General features: G+C 38.0%; 1 protein-coding gene and 1 non-coding gene across 3 annotated transcripts in view; both read left to right on the top strand.

Annotated features, from left to right (window-relative positions):
* The window catches only part of HECW2 (HECT, C2 and WW domain containing E3 ubiquitin protein ligase 2), a 402132-nt gene extending 380629 nt beyond the window's left edge, over window positions 1–21503 (top strand). For both annotated transcript variants that reach the window (XM_030804281.1, XM_030804280.1), the window contains exons 25-29: window positions 25–171; window positions 813–927; window positions 3871–3956; window positions 4986–5098; window positions 19370–21503. In XM_030804281.1, coding sequence (XP_030660141.1) covers window positions 25–171; window positions 813–927; window positions 3871–3956; window positions 4986–5098; window positions 19370–19481 — 573 coding nt within the window. In that variant the 3' untranslated portion in view covers window positions 19482–21503. The remainder of the gene's footprint in view (window positions 1–24; window positions 172–812; window positions 928–3870; window positions 3957–4985; window positions 5099–19369) is intronic.
* Window positions 5635–5738, top strand: LOC115832699. Its single transcript, XR_004028211.1, has one exon. It is a non-coding gene; the product is annotated as a small nucleolar RNA U13 (small nucleolar RNA).
* Window positions 21504–23395: the final 1892 nt, after the last annotated feature.

Raw genomic sequence — 23395 nt, 5'->3', positions numbered from 1 at the left:
ATTCTTTTTATTTTGTAATCTCAGATAACTGAACGAGAATTAAAGCCAGGGGGTGCCAATATCCCAGTTACAGAGAAGAACAAGAAGGAGTACATCGAGAGGATGGTGAAGTGGAGGATTGAGAGGGGTGTTGTACAGCAAACAGAGAGCTTAGTGCGTGGCTTCTATGAGGTAAAGACAATCAGCAGTAGGAGGAGTTTGCAGTCTGATATCAATGATGCCACAGTCCATCTTATTGTACTTTACATGTGTAGACTATTTCTGCTGTATTTACTGTTGCTCTTTGCATGCGAAAAGTTCGGTATTTTTTCCCTTGTGCGTCAAGAGCACCAAAAGAAGCTTAACTCACTATTATAAGAGATCACTGAAATAAATGTTATGGACTGAATTCAAGTAGCATTTGTTGATTTAATGACCACTAGTAACATTTAAGCCATGCATCTTATGCTTAGATATGGGTAATCAAATCTCATGCTTGCTATGTGAAATAATTGTATCTGAGATCAGAATGAGTTGGCATGTATTGTATGTGACTTTTTCTGTAGAAACACTAGATAGTTTCCTAAAGGTGGACGGGACCTAGATTAATCAGCAATCAATTATAAAACAAAAATTCTGTCAAGGCAAATCTCATCAACCTTATACTAAAGAATGCCTTATATTTGTAGGGAGCTTTACAGGTTTTCAAGTGCCAACACAAGGTACACACATATTATTCCTGAAACTCCATGTGTCCCCTTTTCTAAGGCTTAATTATAGCTGATATTTCTCCAGGCTCCTAAGCCATGCCTTGTACCCTTTTTATTCCACAGGTGGTGGATGCCAGGCTGGTATCTGTTTTTGATGCAAGAGAACTGGAATTGGTCATCGCAGGCACAGCTGAAATAGACCTAAGTGATTGGAGAAACAACACAGAATACAGAGGAGGTGAAATTTGATTTATAGATGGCTAGATTTTAAATTTCAAATTAAAGGAAGGCATGGTTCAGGTTGCCAACTGAATATAGGACAGGCAACAGCACTTGGACTCTAATCATAGGTCTGATGCAGGCTCCCTTGAGACCTTGGGCAAGGTACATTCTCTTCTTTTCCTAGTTACCTCATCTGTCAGATGGGAGAAGGACTGTTTACACACCATCAAAGGATGTCATAACTCTTGATTGTTGGTGAGGAAATGTGACCGTAAGAACACTAATTAATTACTTTATGGCGTTGTCAGTGAAGCACCAAGGAGCTAACATCCAGCAGGTCAAACTCCACCTATTCCATTTTGTTTCTAAAACTTAAAAAAGCACACCCTTTGAGCTTCCCAATCAGCACAGTTTTTCCACCATTCACTACGCTCCTTATCCGTTGTAATTCATAGTCAGAACACTTGAATGGAATAAGACACAGTTCCCAAAATACAACATTATTGGAGAAGTTCTAAATTCAAGCATGAATTTCAAGTGAAAAGAAGACTGTAGTAAGATTAATTAAAAACTGCACTATCTGACACTTCACAAAATGGGAAGCTAAAATAGTGACACTTCTGCAAATCAGTACAAATTATTGATTAGTAACTGGGACCAAAGCCATTGAAATTTGAGTGTTAAACCAATACCTTGCAAGGGACCTGATGGTAACCCAGAGTTAAGGTTTTATTAAATAATTTTAAGCAAAGAATATATTTTCTGAAAATTATCACCATGTTAGAAAGCCTTCAGAAATTCATGACAAATACCAGTTGTTTTCTGGTTTGGGTTTTGTTTTTTAACCCAAAATATAAGAGATTAGAAGTAGTTCTGAACTTGGAGAATGAAAACTACAAACCTAACATCACTGAATTAATCATTTAGCAGAGTAAATTGAGAGCTGAACAGTTCTCCAGTTATCTCTAAGTTGAAGCAGAGATTTTTTTTTTAAAAAAAGTAGTTTTAAAAGTTTGTAGTAAAAAAATGCCTTAACATTTGCTAAATTGCTTTTGGTTATGCCTGTGCTTGCCTGTGCCAGCTCATCCCTGCACCACGGGCTGGCCTTGCTCACACGTTTAATCTGAAAGGCTGTATTTAATTGCAGTTTCCATTGCTGCTATTTCTGAAGTCCAGTTGCTGAAATAAGTCTTTTCCAATTGGCCCAAGTATAATCCATATATCTCTTTGGTTATTATAATGTTGTTAACCCATCGATTTTTACTGAGAGCACAATTTCTCTGACATGCTACATAAATTATATTTTACCATAAATATTATTAGCTCATTCCTTCCTTCCAGGAGATGATTTTTTTTTTTTTAGAGGGCGTGTGCCACTATACCTGGCTACTTTTTGTATTTTTAGTAGAGATGGGGTTTCACCATGTTGTCCAGGCTGTTCTCGAATTCCTGGCCTCAAGCGATCTCCTGCCTTGGCCTCCCAAAGTGCTGGGATTACATGCGTAAGCCACCGCACCCGGACCCAGGAGATTCTAATAGCAATGCATTAATAGAATCAGCCATTTTTGTATTTCCGTGGCATAAAATTTTATTCACTAAATCTGACTAATCAAGGACCTATTTATATGGTTATTGTAAATCTTATCAAATGAAATCTTTGGGAGGGGGCAGAAAAATGCTGAGAACCTCAGCTGCCGTGTTTGCTCACCCAGCTACTTGGCACTGAGTAAAGAAGCGGCTGTGTGGCTGCCACCTGCCATATGTTCACACACCAGCTGCTAGGAGAGAATATGATGAGGCACATTCACTCTTCCTCCTCCAAAAGGTTTGGCACAAATAGCAAAAGGGAAGCAGAAAAGGGCTAATTCATAAGGTCAAAAAACTTTAAAGCTACAAAGAGGCAGTGCACTTCTTTTGTAGATGAGAAACTTTGCTCAGTACCAAATTGCTAGTCTTCACCAAACTCTGGGCATGGCCCATGTGTCCTCATGTCCAATCCAGTTTTGATCACCCTTCTCTTCGATCCTTTTTTTCTCCAAAGGGGACTAAACGTCACTGAAATGGTAAACAGTAAGGTGAGATTCCTCCCAAATACTGCAACTACTGAAATGTGAGGAAAAACTTGGATTAAAATAATTTCTACCCGCCTTCTATTCTGGACTACTAACTCAGTGCCCATTAACTATGTCTATTCATTGGTTTGAATCACTAAATCCTTGTTAGCCTTTTCTCTGAATTTAATTTTTGTTTTCACTGAAAGGTTTTTGGAATCCATCATCACTGACCATGAGGTGATTCCCTTGACATTTTCTTAAATTGTGCTAAGTATGGAATCAGAGTAAAATTAAGTTGGTGATTATTTATGATTTATTTAAGGAACTAAAGGTCACTTTTCCCTTTTTATTAGTAAATCAATGTGAAACGAATTTGATTTTAAAGTATGAATATTATATATAGCTTTTAAGAGAGCTCGCAATTATGTATTTGTTTGTATAAATTATTTGATTAATGCGTCTCCCCTCTGCCACAAGCCCTGGGAGGGTCTGTTTTCTTTGCCATTATGCCCCCAACCTTAGTACAGTGCTTGGCATAGAGGTATTTGGAAATTATTTCTTATGTGAATGACCGGAAGAGTTAAGCATTTCCAGTAACAACTGTTGTATTTTACAGAAATGATATGGTTAAAATAATTCATTTGTTTTTCTTCTCTTTACTAGTTTCACTTAGTGACCACTAAATGAAAACAGAGACCTCTTGTTTTCACTTAATGTTGTTTTTGTTTAACTTTTGACACTCATATGATCATATATACAGTGTTATTCCTTAGTCTTAAAATTATAGACAACTTTTAAAGAATTCAAGAGGATGATTTATGTCTGGGGACTCTTCGTGTCACGTATCTTGGTGGCTTAATATAGAAGAGTCAAAGTAACATGGGCTTTTATGATTGGTTTGATAGGATACCATGACAATCATATTGTAATCCGGTGGTTCTGGGCTGCAGTGGAAAGATTCAACAATGAACAACGACTAAGGTTGTTACAGGTGAGATGCCATTATTTAATCTTTTAAATGTATCAGTATGATTATTGTTGGAAGTGTATGTTTTTAATAACTGCTAACTATTCTCCACAAACACATGCCATGTGTATCTGGAAATATGGGATACACCATTTCCAGACTCCGGATTGCATGGTTATGTGACTCCATGGCTATTCAGAACATCCCTAAGCCAAGTTAAAGCATTTCGTGAGAGTTTGGGGAAGTGTCAAGTCCAGTCCAAGAATCCCAGTAACAACATCTGCCTTCAGGACAGTTTGGACCCTTCAGCAAGAAGCACCCAGGGTACCCAAAGTGCAGGCCAGCATCCCTAGCAGCAGAAAGAAATGATTTTCAGTTCTTTAAAAAGGGATGCAGTTAGTTGACAGTCCTTTCTTCTCTTTCATCTAACTTTCCACAAATTTGAGAAAACAGTGACATTCAAGAACAGTGGGAAAACTAACTTGTGGGTTTTTTTTGCGTGTGGTGTTTATGGTCATCCAGGACAATTACTGATCGGTTGCAGCTATAGAAATACCAGACACAAGGAAGCCTCTGGATGCTCAGGCAGAGCCTTACAAGTACTCTTAGCTCCTTTGGATCTTAGCTCCTTTAAATTAAGGGTCTGGGCCTCAAAATTGCAGGCCTAGACATTCTCTTTTTTAAATTCACCCGACATTGATCAGGGACTGATGCTAAGTTGACTCAGGTTAATTGGTATACCCACTTTATTCATCTATAGTGGGAAGTGTGCCTGGTTTAAGCTTCTGAGCTGGTCAGCTGCATCAGGTGCTTTATTTTCTACAAACCCTCCACATCCCCTTTCCCTTTATCATGCACAGTATTCTCTTTCTTAGTATTATCTTCTGGCTGTGTGTCAGAATTGTGTTGTGATTATACCACACCTGTGAAGTTTTGTCTTCAGAACTTTCCTGCCTGCTCTTCCTCAGGAGCTCTGCCTGTGAATGACGTGATGCCTTTCCTGGCTGTTGGTCTCTGGCTTCACCTTCTCCTTCTGTTTTCTTGGGTTGACAGTTTGTTACAGGCACATCCAGCATTCCCTACGAAGGATTCGCTTCTCTCCGAGGGAGTAACGGCCCAAGAAGATTCTGTGTGGAGAAATGGGGGAAAATCACGGCTCTTCCCAGGTAAAATATAAAATAATATTTCTTTACTGTCACAACATTTGGTGGAGACATTCATTTATGTATATATTGATTAATTACTGCTTTTATATTAAAAGTTTGGGAGAGCGGAAAAGCTCTTAGAATGAATTTCTCCCTGATAACCTTTCTAAATGAAGGGGAAAAAAGATCTCTCTGGTCACACTTAAAATACATACATCCATATCTTAAAATACAAAACACAACAAAAGCAAAGTATTTGTTAGCATCAGTAAAGCGACGTTGGTTATCAAGCTTGTGGCTTATGATTGTGGCTCTAATCTAGGTGTTTCCAGAAGCTTGAGTTTTAACTTTATTTAGAATCCCTTCAGTAAAAATAACCATTGTAGTTTCTGAAGAATATTAAATAATGTGGATGTGCTCTAGATCTCTTTAGCCTGTCTCATACATGTCTTAATTTCATGCTCTCTGCATTGTATTCTCATTCATAGTAAGATTACATATTTCCTTTGAATAGAAAAAAATACTTTGCTGTTGCTGCTAATAAAAGCAAAAGACTGATCCTTTTGCAGTTTGTAAGTGTGATAATTGGGTGTTCATGCACATATGTGAGATGTGCCACCCTCAAGCCTTATTACAACGTCCACACATTACCCATCTGATATGGAAAATAAAAGCAAGGACTAGTAAGGTAGTATTTGTGAAGACAAAAAGTGTTTGAGATTGAGTGGAGATAACTGGAGCTGGAGCAACAGAAAAGGAGCATATGAACAAAAGAGGAATGGAAGAAAATTTGTTTTAGAATTCCTTTATCCAATTAGTAATAATACTGTAGCATTTTTGAGGTAAAAAGAAGCTGAAATTGCCTCTAACTTTCCTAATAATACAACTATATGCTAGAGAGATTAAATGATATTAGGTACCCCAAGATGTTATCCTAAGTTTAAGTATAGATGACTTTGAGAAACCTGCTTTATTAGTGATATTAGGTGATATTATTGATATTATATAAGGTGATACTAGGTACCCCAAGATGTCATCTGTTTAAGTACAAGCAACTGAGCAATCTGTTATCAAAGCTTTCTTCTTAGCAGTTGAAAGATGCCAGTTCTTAAGAACTGTGTGGTCAGCATCAACAGATGAGAAAAGGGGGTGCTGAAAATACAAATCTGGGAATTCATTATTTGATTTCATTATTTAAAGAACTAGCTCATTTTATTTATGCTTGGATAATGAGTTTTCTCCCCTTCAACACATAAATCAACAGATTTAGGCTATCTGAATAAGGCTTTTTACTCTTCTGAGAAACTCTTTAAGAATTTGCTTTGAAGATGGAAAGGGCAGATTAATGGTCACCTTTTGTTGAAATCTATTTCTGTAAAGCCACTAAAGTATATGGAATAAAGTGTAACAATAGGCAGATATGTCCACTGTTCATATTTAATCACTGTAATTTTCACCAAACCCGATGGGTAGAGACAAGTAATTTGATATAGACCTGGAGCTTTAGCTTCAGAGAGACCTCGGCTGAGTCTCACCTCTGTTACTTACCTGCAGCAGAGACCTGGTGAAGTTGCATGATCTTTCTGAGCCTCTGTTTCCTCATCTACCTGGTGGATTTGAAATTCTGAGGATTATCTGAAATCATTCACAAAAAATACTTAATACTGTCTCTGGCCATGAGTAAGCATCCAGTCAGTGATCACTGCCATTGTGATTTCTGTCACCATCATCTGTAATACATATCAGGCAGGATATTTGCACATTGGAAAGAGGGCAGGGGTAGGAGTTAGAAGACCTAGGTTGTAGTCCCACCTCTGCCACCAGCTAACTCTGGGACCTTAGAGAACACTTCATCTTTGAGCCTTGATTTTCTCATCTGTAACAGGCCGGGAGGAGGTGGTATATTAGGTTGGGTTGAGCAAGAAGTAACACCAAAGGGTTGCTGAAGAATCTTGAGGGTCAGGCTGGATTTGCATTTCTACTTCCCCCTGGAGCTCCAGGAAGTTCATGTGCTAACTCATTGTAAATGGTGGTGTTCTTCATTATTGTTGTGTACACATAGTTGGGTAACAGGCACTGTCCTTTCTCCGTCTTCACTATGACCTAAGTTTGCTTCTACATTCCTAGTTTTACCCAGATTATAAAACAGCCCAAATAAAGATGGTCTTGGGCACGTTGAGCAAGCAGCCTCTTTTCTTACCCTCTCTGTAACAAGCCCCATCTTTTGGGGTCTGATGAGAAGAAAGAGTTACTTGGCTTTTCTGCTTCAGAGTTGCAGTCACCTTATGTAACCCAGGTAACACGCATGACCACAGATCTAAGCCCTATGACACACTAGTTACATCATCCTAAGCAAGACCCTAGATCCATCCCTCTAAGGTAGGAGTAACAATGTTCAGAGTATTTTTGACAATTGTAAGATAATGTATATGAAAGTCTTAGGAATACTGTGTTTACTTTGTTCTTTTTTAACTTTGTATCCTGACTCTTTTGTAAGCCACTGTGCTACTTTAACTATTAAAATTGGCTCCACAAAGAAAAAAAGTACATTTGGAGGGAAGAAATTAAAAGAACTTAATTGCCTGACAGTATAATTATATGACAAGCAACTTCTCTACTGACAACATTGTCATCACCCTTAATGAAATGTGGGGCATTACTTAGGTGTAAAAAAAGATCTGTAAAATTGGTTCTGGCCTAAAGAGATTCTTTTATATTATCAAGTCCATTTCTCCTACCATCAGAACAGATACACTGAAGCCATTTTTCTGCTATTTTTTGATAGGCGTAAGTTGCACAACTGAAGAGCTGGTCTGTCTCAAGCTAGTCAGCCCCAGTGTATTTCTTTTTCCTATGAGTCAAATGATGTTTAACATTTAAAATGTGACATTGTACAAAAAAATAACAGATGCTGGTAAGGTTGCAGAGAAAAGGGAATGCTTATACACTATTGGTGGGAGTATAAATTAGTTCAACCATTGTGGAAGACAGTGTGGCAATTCCTTAAAGACCTAAAAACCATTCAACCCAGCAATCTCATTACTGGGTATATACCCAAGAGAATATAAATCATTCTATTATAAGACACATGCACGTGTATCTTCATTGCAGCTCTGTTCACAGTAGCAAAGACACAGAATCAACCTAAATGCCCATCAATGGTAGACTGGATAAAGAAAATATGGTACATATATACCATGGAATACTATGCAGCCATAAAAAAGAATGAGATCATGTTCTTTGCAGGAACATGGATGGAGCTGGAGGCCATTATCCTTAGCAAACTAACACAGAAACAGAAAACCAAATACTACATCTTCTCAGAAGCGGGAGCTAAATGATGAGAACACAAGGACACATAGAGGGGAATAACACTCACTGGGGCCTAATGGAGGGTGGAGGGTCAGAGGAGGAAGAGGATCAGGAAAAATAACTAATGGGTACTAGGCTTAATACCTGAGTGACAAGATAATCTGTAAAACAAACCCCCAGTGACACAGGTTTACCTCTATAACAAACTTGCACAAGTACCCCTGAACTTAAAATTTTAAAAAAATTTACATTGCACACATGGGAGAAAAAAGGATAGATGTCCTTCTTACTTAAAAAATGAATCCTGGCTGGGCATGGTGACTCACACCTGTAATCCCAGCACTTTGGGAGGCCAAGGCGGACAGATTGCCTGAGGTCAGGAGTTTGAGACCAGCCTGGCTAACATGGTGAAACCCCGTCTCTACTAAAAATACAAAAATTACCCGGGCGTGGTGACATACGCCTGTAGTCCCAGCTACTCGGGAGGCAGGAGAATCGCTTGAACCCAGGAGGCAGAGGTTGCAGTGAGCTGAGATGGTGACACTGCACTCCAGCCTGGGCAACAGAGCAAGACTCTGTCTCAAAAAGAAAAAAAAAAGAATCCTCTAAGAAGTCTGGCATGGTCTTGTGTCGGGCATGGGAGGGTTGGAGGGGCTGTAAAGGATGAGGGCAGTCCTGGCAACTGGAGCAATGAGGGAGAGAATCTTAGTCTTTCTAGACAAGGATGATGGAGGGCCTTTCAATTTTCAAGCAGGCGAATGTGAGTCTCATTCTGTTCTCAGATTTCCTAGTCTCACTTTGCGGTAGCAGTGGATAGCACTGCTCACAGTATGAGCCAAGGAGCATATAAAAGTATATATGGTTGTCTCTGCAGCCAGTGCAAGTCGAATCCATGGCTCTTTTTTCCTCTTGTGGTTATGAAGTGACTAGAGACCCAGATGATAAATAAGGACATAGACAGAAGGGTGTCTCCATGGAGACCTACAGCCTGAGCACATGACTGCACTTCCTCTGCTTCGCGGTCGGTGGTTAGCTCTGTATTTTGCATTTCTGTGGAAGGCTTCATACCCCTGGTGCTCTGATGGACTTTATGAAAAGAGAGTAAATTCACTTTATGGCAATTGCTCTCAAACAGTCCAAAGAATGGGCTGCTAAGATGCCAGCCTGAAAACTGCAGAGCAGTCCTCTCTCCCACCATGGTATGAGTTTCTGTGTTTATTCCCCAGGTTCTTGCCAAGTTGGGTGATGGGACGGAGGACCTGCAGAGCTGCAATCGTCAAGGGGGTGTGTTGGTTTTTGCCAAAGGGAAAAGCATTAATTTTTGAAAATGGCTGTGTCTGGAGATTATTATGAATGAAATGCTAACTGAAATTAAGAAATAAATTGTAAGAGTTAATTATGAAATAGATGTCTTATGGAGACAGTTAATCTAATGCAATAGAACTTTAAAAGATAAAATTATTTTTTAAAAACATAACAACTTTTTGCTTTTAAAATTCTGCTTTTTGGCGGAGTGCAGTGGCTCATGCCTAAAATCCCAGCACTTTGGGAGGCCAAGGCAGGCAGATCACTTGAGGTCAGGAGTTTGAGACCACCCTGGCCAACATGGTGAAACTCCCGTCTCTACTAAAAAAAAAAAAATACAAAATTAGACAGGCGTGGTGGTGTGCACCTGTAATCCCAGCTACTCGGGAGGCTGAGGCAGAAGAATCACTTGAACCCAGGAGGTGGAGGTTGCAGTGAGCCAAGATCATGCCACTGCACTCCAGCCTGGGTGACAGAGTGAGACTCCATCTCAAAAAAAAAAAAAAATCTGCTTTTTATTCTAATTTATAAAAAGAAAGTTTTACAAAACATTGCTAAGAAATATATGTATATATTAAATATATATTAAAATACCTACATATGTATCAATCCAATGTCCACTACTAGCTGGGCATGGTGGTGCATGCTTGGAGTCCCAGGTACTTGGGAGGCTAAGGCTTGAGCATGGGAGTTTGAGTCGAACCTGAGCAACATAGAGAGATCCCATTTCTGAAGAAAAAAAAAGTCAACTACTAAGATAAGCTCTGTTAACATGTTAGAGTATGTGATTTCACTCATTTCTTCAGGTATACACAGACACACACACACACATTTTAAAACAACATTCCGTTTATCACATGGAACATCTTTCCATGTCATTAAATATTGCTCTGTAATGTTATCAATAATTCAGTTTTCCCTCTTCCATTATAGGGAGCATTGTCTACGGTCAAAGTGAATTATCAGCCAGTATACAGGAAAATAACCAAGTCCTGAAATACAATGTCACCTTCCTCAATTAAAAGAAAAACCAGGCTGGGCGCATTGGCTCATGCCTGTAATCCCAGCACTTTGGGAGGCCGAGGTGGGCAGATCACGAGGTCAGGAGATGGAGACCATCCTGGCTAACACGGTGAAACCCCGTCTCTACTAAAAATACAAAAAATTAGCCAGGTGTGGTGGTGGGCGCCTGTAGTCCCAGCTACTTGGGAGGCTGAGGCAGGAGAATGGCGTGAACCCGGGAGGCGGAGCTTGCAGTGAGCCGAGATGGCACCACTGCACTCCAGCCTGGGTGACAGAGCGAGACTCCGTCTCAAAAAAAAAAAAAAAAAAGAAAAGGAAAGAAAAGAAAAACCATCAGAACAAGAGATGAGCACTAGAAGGACCCTTTGGGGCCATCTCCTTTCTATATTTGCCTTGAGGTGTTCCTCCTTGGTCTTCCTAATTCCCTACCGCCTGCTGATCAGCTGAGGTGGCTTTTCGTGTGGGAGAGAATTGACAGGAGATTCTCATACAGTGGTCTGTTCTGTAGTTTAACCTCGGGTCCAAGACTCTCTTCAACTCCTTTCCCCTCTACCCTCTCACTCAGTTCTATATAACTATATTTTAAATTTTCACTTTATTCTGCCATTGAATCTGCATGTACTAACAAAAACATGCCAGAGTTAACCCATCACATCACCGTATTAAAGATTCTTAAATGTCATATACCTTTTGGATTGGTCTTTACTTTGGGAGGTGGATAAATTTATCATAAAAACAGATTGTATTAAAAAAAGGACTCTTCTGTAATTAATGTAAAAAGTCAAGCTATTGAAAGAATTTGTGACTTTAATGGAATGAAATAATCATTCCACTTGCATTCCATCAGCATTGTTGCTGCTGACAACAGAGGACAGGATAGTCCAAGTCAAATCTACTAAAGATCCTTGAGAGCTATTTCACAAGTCAGATTTTAAAGTGTCTATTTGTGAGTGACACACATTGCAACAGTTAAAGAATGCTTACCCCCTTTTCCTTGGCCTCAAGAGAAAAAACCAGTTTGGGCTCATTTCTTTCCACCAGCCTACTCCACGACACCATCCCCCCTCACCTGGACTACTGCAGCAGACCGCTGGCTAAATGCCCTGCTTCTCCTGCATCCCGCCATTCATTCATTCTGCACTCAACAACCACTGGGATCTGCAAACATCTCAAGGTCACCTCCCTCCCTTGCCTACACCCTCTGGTGGCTTAGAATAAAATCCAGACTCCTTCCCAAGGACTTCCTTTGGGGCCCTGGTCTGCCTACTCCTGCAACCTCAACATGTACCCTCTCCCACAACCCATGACACCTACCAGCCTCCTTCTGGGTATTCCTGAAATATGCCAAACTCAATTATGCTTCAAGGCTCAGGGAATTGCTGCCTATAACACTTTTCTGCTGGTCCTTCATGCCTGGCTCTTTCTTGTCCCCAAGACTTGGGTTAGAGGTGATCTCCTGAGAAAGGCCCACCAGGCTTCTGTCCTTAGTGCACCTGTCACTCTTTCACCCCTTACTTGCTTCACTAGACTTAACCCAATTCAGTCATCATATTCAGTTATTGCTTTACTTGTTGATTATCTGTCTCCTCCTCTGGAATATAATCCTGTGAGAACAAGTACCTTATCTGAATTAAACATGGCTTTGCTCCTAGCAATGAGGCCAGTGCTTAGCACATGTACTCCATAAATATTGTTTTTAGTGAATTTGCAATCTTGAGGGATAACTTTGGACCACTCCAGACAAGAAATTCCAAAATCATAATCCAGACTTTCATATCTCTGTATCCATATCTGAAAAGTTGGGATAGAAATTAGCATTTATATTACAAAGTTGTTTTGAAGATTAAATGAGATAACGTGCAAAGTGCTTAGAATAAGGCCTAAAACATCATTCAATAAATTTAGCCATTCTTACTATTCTTCTAATATCTAGCCTTCAGGGCTGGCTGGATACTTTACAGTCTTTAGGTGTATGAGAAATGAGCCATATTCACCCAGCGTATTTATATTTTGTTTGGAATTACAGGAGTTTCCATTCCTGGAACTGTCCTTACTGGACTTTGTTCTGTTTGGTTTAAATTCTTACATTTGAAAAGTATTTACCCTCTTTATCTTTCCCCAGAGACATTCACAAGTGAAGAAGCTACCTGCCCAGAATGCATAGTTTGAAGAGTTTCTTCTGCTAGTTACCCCAGATACAGGAATTCCCCCCTATAGAAACATTCCACTTTGTATTTACAGATCCAAGTGCACCTTAACCAAAGTGACCTAATGAGACTTTGGAATAAGACATTAATTAGTGAATAGATTAATTCCCCTCACCCATCTATAGATACTCATCATGCCTTTACTAAGTGCTGAACCTTGTGGGAGATATACATTGACCTTAAAACACAGGGAGAGAAGCAATGGATATTTACATAAACAGATAACCAACATCATTGGTCCCCAAATGGCATATGACAAATGAGTAGTTGGAATAGCAAGCACCATAGAATTTCTTTCCATGAATTCACCTTTACCGAACACCTGGTGAAGGTCAGGGCGTTGTGCTCTGCTGCCATAAGTTACACACGTGATTGTGCCCTACTCTTAACAGGAATTTCTGCTCTAAAACTTATGGCCTAAGAAGATATTCATGAGGATATTAGATAAATTATGAATATTTTTAAAATTCTAACAAGTTATACCATTAGTTGTGTTAATAAAGCTACCCAGGCTAATAAAACTATAACTGGATTCCTTTAATGGAATTCTGTCACTCTATTTAATTGATAACTTTGGATTTCTCATGCTGATTTCATGCCCTTGAATTCGTCATCTGTCCCTCTACCCATTTCCTATATTCCCTGCCTTATTTAAAGATACCTCTGCCAACCCACTTTTCTTTCTTTCATCCATGAAATAACTGGAAAAGGTCTTTGCAAGAACACACCTGGCTTCCTGATGTGACCCTGCCTCCCCATCTGGCCTCAGGTCCAGCCTTGGCTCCTGTCCCTTAGGCGCTTGCCCCTCTCAGGTTTCCTGATGATGCAATGTCATGCTTCCAGGCCATCTGCTGGGAACATCCTTCTCCTTGTGACAAATCATTCAAGCCTTGGCACAAATAGTGTCCTCTATGAACCTTCCTTGGCTCTGCTGAGCAAACTTGTAACTCATTGTGTTATTAACTGTTTGTATGCAGGGCCACTAATAGCCCATCTTTGGGACTAATGAAACAAAGGTGTCTCCTAGCCTTCTGGAGAAATGCAGCCTGCAGCTAAGGCTCATGATTTGGCAAGCAGAGCCAAAGGAAGGCTGGATTTCAGTTCCTGCTGGCCCAAGAGCACAGGCTACACAAACTTTAGAGGGTCTATTTGCCTGTATATTTTGCTGCCACAGTGTAAACTCCTTGAGGACAGAAACCAGACCTTTCATCTTCATCTCTCAGGGGACAGCTGAATGCCTGGCATGGAGTATATGCTTAGTAAGTACTTATTCAGCGAGTGAAGGAATAAAGGAAATATAATGCAAATTGGAAAATTAAGTACATTCACATACAGAGAGAGAAATATATTAATCAATGAACCAATCTATGGAAATGGAAATGTAACTGATACTTTTGGCTCACTGGATTTGTCTAATTGACTTGTCTATCTGTAGGGAAAAAGGGAGGGTAAGCATGTGACCTCCTGGTTAACATTTTTGAAGAATCCAGAAAGCACCAAGAGATCTATTAAGTCAGACCAGATGTCTGGAGAATTTTTAAATCTTCTTAATATTGATGCCAGCATGATTTCCCAAAGATGGGTTCAGACCTGCTCTCCTTGAGTGGTTCTGGCTAAATAGATTAAAATGAGGTAAACCCATTATAGCTTTAGTATGGCTGGCTTTGAAAGATTTGAAAAATGTTCTTTTATTGAGACTGAATAGCTGGATGCACTTTTGCTGCCAACATCAACAAGGTCCAGGGCCCTCCTGTTATTTTCTGCTAGAGTTTTCTTAGGACATGGAATGGGGTGGGGGTGGGGGTGTGAAAAGCCTCCAAGGATTATGTGTTGCTTGCCTTTTTTTTGTTTTTTTTTCCTGGTCTTGGCTCATAGAGCAAGTTGATGGTAAATATTGGGCAATTTATTTAACCACACTATTCCTCAATTTCCTTGTTAGCAATTCTGTCATGTTTATAAGGAGTTTTGAAATTTTTGCAAGCACACAAAACACTGGTGCAAATAGCCAATGTAGATATCATGTTGCTAATCCACTTGATGTCTCTCCAATAGTGGAGACCACCTGCATCAAACTCACTTGGCATATTTATTAAAATGCATATTCCCCCAGGCCCACCCCAAACCTGAATTAAAATCACAAGGGGTGCAACCAAAAATCTCCATTGTAAAACAAGCTCCTGGAGTGATTTTGATACACTCTAAAGTATCCTTTTGAGTATTTGCCTTCTTCTGCTAAGCCTGAGATTGAACTAGATGGTATGATCACCTAAAAATCCCCTGGTATTTTTCAGGGTTTTCTGGATTTACTCAATCTCAACCATTTTCCCCAGAGCTACTGCATATTGTGATTGAATTATTCATTTAAAAAACATCTGAAGTTTTATTTTGCCAATCCTTGTCCTCAAAATGTTGATAATCTGGTAGGATGTTGAGGAATAACAGTTCGTAGTCAGAGGTAGGATAAAATTAATACTCAGGCTTCCAAAAGTAAAAGAATAAAGCCATGAGCATTAATCTCCCTGCTTTCAGTTTAATGTTGGAGTTTCCCTAGGAGACCCAGAACTGAGGTCCTGTTCTTGATTTGGCCACTGACTCAGCTTTGACCTTGGGAAAACCATGTAATCTTTCCACACAGTTTCCCCCTCCACAATATATGCTTTCTCCATCATCATGAAATATTTTCCAGAGGAGCTGTTTAGTTTATTAGAAGGAAAGTTGTGTTATGGTAACCATATATTATGCAACTAGATGTAATTTATGAAACAGCAATAGCCTTAGATTATGGATTGGTAATGCTAATTATGTCTTATGACTAAAGAGGAACAAAAAAGTTTGTCTAGTCCTTCCCTTTGTGTTGAGAACTGAAAAGAGTATTTAGGCTTGTGGATTTACTGGATAAGCTTCTAGAGTACCTGCAAAGATATTACAGAAATGGCAAAGAGACATTCAAAGTTCCTGTTTCTCTACTCAGAAACCTGGGAGAATGAAAGACCTGTTGCCAACCCCTAGCTTTGTTTCACCACCTGCCCTGGATAGATGATTCTACTGTATCACACTTAACATCACATTTGCCACCTTTTCTTGAACTGTTTCACTACCTTGAGACCTGTTACTGGTTCTACTGATGCAAAACAAGTTACCACAAATTTAGCAGTGTAAAACAACACACATTTATGATCTCACTGTTTTCATGGAGCAGGCATCCAGGCACAGCTTAGCTGGGTCTTCTGCTCATGGTCTCACAAGGCTGAAATGAAGCTGTCAGTGGGGCTGCATTCTCATCTGGAGGACCAACTAGGGAAGAATCTGCTTCCAAGTTCCCTTGGGTCGTTGGCAGCATTCATTCCTTGCAGCTATAGAATTAGTGGTAGCTTCCTTCTTCAAATTCAACAACAGCAAGAGTCTCTCTTGATTTCAATAAGAAATCTTAAGGCTTTAAAAGATGAATGGACTTCATACTCATTACGATAGCTATTATAAAACAAACAAACAAAAAAAAAAACAAGAAATAGGTGTTTGTGAGGTTGTAGAGAAATTGGAACCCTTGTGCACTGTTGATGGAAATGTAAAATGTTGCAGCCACTATGAAAAATGCAATATGATGTTGCACTTCTGTGTATATCCCCCAAAAAATTGAAAAGAAGGACTTAAACAGATAATTGTACACTCATGTTCATAGGAGCATTATTTACAATAGCCAAACGGTAGGAAAAAACTCCTGTTCATCAATGGATAAATGGATAAAGAAAACGTGGTACATACATACAATAGAACATTATTCAGCCTTAAAACGGAAGGAAATTCGGACCCATGCTACAACATAAACCTTAAAAATATTATGGTAAGTGAAATAAGCCAATCACAAAAGACAAATATTTTAAGATTCCACTTATATGAAGTACATAGGGTAGTGAAATTCATAGAGACACAAAGTAGAATGGTGGTTTCCAGGGGCTAGGGGGAGAGGAAATGAGAGTTACTACTTAATGGATACAGATTTCAGTTTTGCAAGATGCAAAAGTTCTGGAGGTGGATAGTGATGATGGTTGCAAAATAACATAGGTGTACTAATGCCATGGTACTGTGCACCTAAATATAGTTAAAATGGTAAATGTTATATTATGTATATTTTATCACAATAAAAATATTGAAAAGTTAATCAAGGAAGAGAGATGAACATGTAGATCACAAAACAGGAAATGTAAAAAGCAAGAGGGCATGGGGGAAAGATGCTCAACCTTACTGGTAACGAAAGAAATGAAAATTTTAAAATAGTATTGTGGTATCATCTGTTAGTCTAATAGGATAATAAATGTTATTTGTCTAACGCACAAAGTTTGGCATATAATTATATTCAAAACATATTCCACTTTTCTGCTTCATCCTCCCCTACCCCTGGAACAGAGATAAATCTTTATTTAATATTTTTATTCCAATGTTTCACAGATGATAGATTATAAACCACTCCTAGGACTCTATTTTAGTATACAAGTTGAATTTTTAAATAAGTAAAACCTTTTCTTGAGGCTCAGTTTGCGTTCCAGTCTAAGGATATCAAATGCAATTCTGAAATGCTTATTGTATCAAAAAAGGGTTTGCCTGCAAAGATTCATTAGATGATTTCCACCAATATATCCCAGAGTTTATAGTACTAGGAGTGGGTGAGTCGGTACTATCTCTATACCCTAAAACTGATACAGTTTGAGTATCCCTAGTTCAAAAATTTTAAATCTAAAATGCTCCAAAATCCAAAACTTTTTGAGTGCCAACATGATGCCACAAGTAGAAAATTTCACAGCTGACTTCATGTGACAGGGTGCAATCAAAAACGCAGTCAAAACTTTGTTTCATGAACCAAATTATGTAAATATGGTATAAAATTACCTTCGGTCTGTGTATACTAGGTGTATATGAAACGTAAATGAATTTCATGTTTAGACTTGGGTCCCATTCCCCAAGATATCTCATTATATATATGCAAATATTCCAAATTCCAAAGAAATCTGAAATCCAAAGCACTTCTGGTGCCAAGCATTTTGGATAAGGAATACTCTATCTGTATTCTTACAATATAAAAGATCCCGTTCACATTCCTGTTTTTAATAAGCCATGTGGCCACACACCTGCTTTATTATCCCTTTATTATCTCATCGTTCTCATGGGTCATTACTATTTGTGGCAATTCACTGAGGGCAATTAGAGTCAAATCTTGTTGATAGTAATGAAATGTAGCTAACAATACATCTATTATTAATTGGTCAAACACTATGAGCCAGTCATTCTATTAAGCATGTTTCTGTTATTTCACTTAATCCTCACATCCTTCTCAGACAAATTATATAACCACCCTTTTAAAGGTGAGAAATACGGGCTCAGAGTTTTAATAACCCACTCCAAATCACACACTTGTTGGTAGAGCTAGAATCCAAACCCAAGTATGTCCAACTGCAAATCTCTGGTCTTCCCACTACATTACACTGCATCCAGGAATATTAATTATATTTATTTCATAAGGAAAAGGGATTTATCAGAGTAAAAGTGTAAACATGTGACTTTGTAGAAATAGCTTGTTAATAATCATAGTTCCTAAAATTTCTTATTCAGGAGTATTTTTTTTAAGTCAAAGTTATGTAGGTCCCCCAAACAAGCTGTTGTACATTCAGAATAGAATGTTTCCTATTTCATGTCGAAAGTGCAGATTTGCTTCCTGATAAGATGTACTATTTGGAGACTGTCTATTTTTTATTGTGATTCGGATGCAAATAACAGGAAAACATATTTTTTTCCTATCTTGGCAAAAGAAGTATTTCTAAAAAAGAATACTAAATGTAATGATTTAAATTGCTTATTTTGTTATTGTGAATTGAGAGAAAGCAAATTTTAGCACAGGATTCAAAGAAGTAACAATGGCCTACTGACTTAGAAAAGTCCAGCCGGGGAATTTCCCAAGACTCTAAGCCATGAGGCAGGCCCTCAGAGACACTGGCTCCTCTTCCCTGTCCAAGAAAATGAAAAAATGCATAACTACAGAGTATCGAAAAGACACCCAGGCATATGCCAACTCAAAATGAACTACTTTACAAGGCCTTATGTCCATGTATTAAAAAAAAAAATCTAGCATCAAAAGAGAAACAAAAACCAAACTTGTCTTTGTAATCCTTAGACCACTCAATAAATGGTCATTTGTATGTAATATAGCTTTTAAATGGTGGTGAAATGTAAATAAAATATTTTTTTTAATATCCTCTTTTCCTTAGAGAAATTCAGTTCTGAATTTTTAAGGTCAAAATGTTTCCAAAGATTTTTCAAAAGGAGTGTGAAAATTGGCAACAAATAAATTTGAATGTGAAAGACAATCACACACACACACACACACACACACACCACACACATTTTCATTTCACTCAGCCTGTTCTAAACTATGTGCTGTTTCTTGTGTTTTCAGAGCACATACATGTTTTAACCGTCTGGATCTGCCTCCCTACCCATCCTTTTCCATGCTTTATGAAAAACTGTTGACAGCAGTTGAAGAAACCAGTACTTTTGGACTTGAGTGACCTGGAAGCAGAATGCCCATCTCTGTGGACAGGCAGTTTCAGAAGCTGCCTTCTAGAAGAATGATTGAACATTGGAAGTTTCAAGAGGATGCTTCCTTTAGGATAAAGCTACATGCTGTTGTTTTCCAGGAACAAGTGCTCTGTCACATTTGGGGACTGGAGATGAGTCCTCTTGGAAGGATTTGGGTGAGCTTGATGCCCAGGGAACAACCCAACCGTCTTTCAATCAACAGTTCTTGACTGCCAAACTTTTTCCATTTGTTATGTTCCAAGACAAAGATGAACCCATACATGATCAGCTCCACGGTAATTTTTAGGAACTCAGGAGAATCTTGAAACTTACCCTTCAACGTGGTTCAAGCCAAACTGGCAGCACTTGGCCCAATCTCCAAATTAGAGCAAGTTAAATAATATAATAAAAGTAAATATATTTCCTGAAAGTACATTCATTTAAGCCCTAAGTTATAACAGAATATTCATTTCTTGCTTATGAGTGCCTGCATGGTGTGCACCATAGGTTTCCGCTTTCATGGGACATGAGTGAAAATGAAACCAAGTCAACATGAGGTACCTTTACAGATTTGCGATAAGATGGCCTGTGACAATGTATATGCAAGTGGTATGTGTGTAATTATGGCTAAAGACAAACCATTATTCAGTGAATTACTAATGACAGATTTTATGCTTTATAATGCATGAAAACAATTTTAAAATAACTAGCAATTAATCACAGCATATCAGGAAAAAGTACACAGTGAGTTCTGTTTATTTTTTGTAGGTTCATTATGTTTATGTTCTTTAAGATGTATATAAGAACCTACCTATCATGCTGTATGTATCACTCATTCCATTTTCATGTTCCATGCATACTCGGGCATCATGCTAATATGTATCCTTTTAAGCACTCTCAAGGAAACAAAAGGGCCTTTTATTTTTATAAAGGTAAAAAAAATTCCCCAAATATTTTGCACTGAATGTACCAAAGGTGAAGGGACATTACAATATGACTAACAGCAACTCCATCACTTGAGAAGTATAATAGAAAATAGCTTCTAAATCAAACTTCCTTCACAGTGCCATGTCTACCACTACAAGGACTGTGCATCTAAGTAATAATTTTTTAAGATTCACTATATGTGATAGTATGATATGCATTTATTTAAAATGCATTAAGACTCTCTTCCATCCATCAAATACTTTACAGGATGGCATTTAATACAGATATTTCGTATTTCCCCCACTGCTTTTTATTTGTACAGCATCATTAAACACTAAGCTCAGTTAAGGAGCCATCAGCAACACTGAAGAGATCAGTAATAAGAATTCCATTTTCCCTCATCAGTGAAGACATCACAAATTGAAACTCAGAACTATATTTCTAAGCCTGCATTTTCACTGATGCATAATTTTCTTATTAAGAAACAGTTTTTCTATGGCATCTCCAAAACTGCATGACATCACTAGTCTTACTTCTGCTTAATTTTATGAGAAGGTATTCTTCATTTTAATTGCTTTTGGGATTACTCCACATCTTTGTTTATTTCTTGACTAATCAGATTTTCAATAGAGTGAAGTTAAATTGGGGGTCATAAAAGCATTGGATTAACATATGGTTTGCCAGCGTATGGGTTTACAGGCATTGCCCAAGCACTTCTTTGAGATCTGTATTTATAAGCAGCCATGGAATTCCTATTATGGGATGTTGGCAATCTTACATTTTATAGAGGTCATATGCATAGTTTTCATAGGTGTTTTGTAAGAACTGATTGCTCTCCTGTGAGTTAAGCTATGTTTACTATTGGGATCCTCAAGAGGAATACCACTTATGTTACACTTCTGCACTAAAGGCACGTACTGCAGTGTGAAGAAATGTTCTGAAAAAGGGTTATAGAAATCTGGAAATAAGAAAGGAAGAGCTCTCTGTATTCTATAATTGGAAGAGAGAAAAAGAAAAACTTTTAACTGGAAATGTTAGTTTGTACTTATTGATCATGAATACAAGTATATATTTAATTTTGCAAACTGTTTTCACTTGTTTGTATTCTTTTCATTATAAGGAAAAGTAGTATAACACACTTTTTTTAAGTCACATATTTGATGGTATATAAGATGTTTCAGGGCTGGCATTCTCTAAGTAGCAGATAAAGGTTGCATTTCTTTCAAAAATACATTCAAAGACCATGTTATTCATTTTGGTTTGACACATTTAGTTATGGTATTTCATATTATTAGGTAAAAGAGATTTGAAATAAAATGTATCTCCTTAATTATTTCTAACAAATATATTTCTTTATTAGGGCATCCAACTTTTTCCCAAATAACAGTACACTTTAATGTATGTAGACATTCTTGATTAGTATAATCATCTAGTTGATACTGTTCTCAGATTGGGAATTATCAAAGATGTACTTAGCATATCAGAACACCATGCTAACTTATCTATTATTCTTTCTTAGTAAAACGAAACAGCCAGTAATAACTATATAAAATATTAAATAACATTTCCACAGAATAAATTAGACTTTCATATACACTACAATTAGAAATATCCATGAATATTTTCTTCTGGACTGTGAACCCAGATAACTAGGCTTTCTGGTCTTGTTTTAAGTGATGCTCTTTATACTATGGAAGACACTCTTAATACATCATATATGTAGGCAGAACATCTCTTAGATGAGAGAACAAGCACATCATTGGCATTCCCTCTGTGCCAATTCGATGTTTGTTTGGCGATGGAGCTATAAGAGTCTAAATCTGCCCTTGAAAAGCTCAGCTCACAGTGTGGTAGAGTAGACTCCAAGGTTCAAAAAAGTGTTTTCAATAAAATTTGGAAAGTTCCACAATCAAGAAATGAAGAGAGAACAGCTTTTTCCATCTGGGAGATTCAATAATGGCTTCATATATAGATGATAGTGTGGCTAAAAATAAAAATTACATCAATGCTGTTTCTATTGGGAAGCAATGGCAAGTAATAGTGTGTCAATACTGGTCAAGTGTTGAAGCCAGGATGCACTTACACAACGAGAGTGTAAAGTGTGTAGGGAGCTGATCTGTGAAGGAGCAACTCAAGGATTTTCACGTTATTAATGAAATGCCAAAATTAAGTCAGGTAGTTTCCCTGTTTCCCTTCATCTATTCTACAATGCACCATTGGTTTTCAGTGTGAAAAATCCCAATCCCTGAGCCCAAACCACTTCTGGGGTCAAAACATTTTTCTTGTGCACAAAATGAATGGATCTTGGTCAAAGAAGTATGGTCACAATTTTCTAGCATATATTGTGTTTATAATTTAGCAAAAATTCTGCAATAAATAAGGAAAATCTGTTTTACCTTGCAACAATCAGAAATGGTAAAAATGCATTCAAGTGTTTGAAAGTAATGGTAGAATATGCTTCCATAGTGCTTTATAGTTTCAAAGTGCTGTCAGGTACATTGTCCGTTTAGCTCCGCACGAACTTTGTAGGGTATAAGCATCATGTTCCATCTGGGTTGAGGCTGATTTTCATGGATGGCTTGTGGCATCAGTTTTATTACTTCATAGTCACAATTCTGTGTTTCATCTTGAGAAATGTGGAGACTAATGTTTGTACCAGTATATTCCACATTCAGTGAGGTTTCCAAGATGCTTCCTCTAAACTCTCACTTTCTTAAACAGATACATTTAAAATATGACACCTTCTGAAAAGTCCATGAAGAAATTAATATATTCATGGAAAAATTTCCCCATTGACTTATTTGCATTTCATGACTTGACATGAGAAATTTAAAAAACAGAAGGCGAAATGTGATTGCTTTTGATGGATTTATACAGAATAGTCGTTTAATTTTCTCAAGTATTATTTGGAAACAAGATAATGGAAAACACTAATCAGAAGCCTCGTTTTATTTTTAAATTTTTAATAGGGATGGAT

This window comes from Nomascus leucogenys, chromosome 22a (genome assembly GCF_006542625.1).
Source record: "Nomascus leucogenys isolate Asia chromosome 22a, Asia_NLE_v1, whole genome shotgun sequence".
Taxonomy (NCBI): domain Eukaryota; kingdom Metazoa; phylum Chordata; class Mammalia; order Primates; family Hylobatidae; genus Nomascus; species Nomascus leucogenys.
The sequence above is the reverse complement of the archived record's forward strand: the minus strand, read 5'-3'. Positions and strand labels throughout refer to the sequence as shown.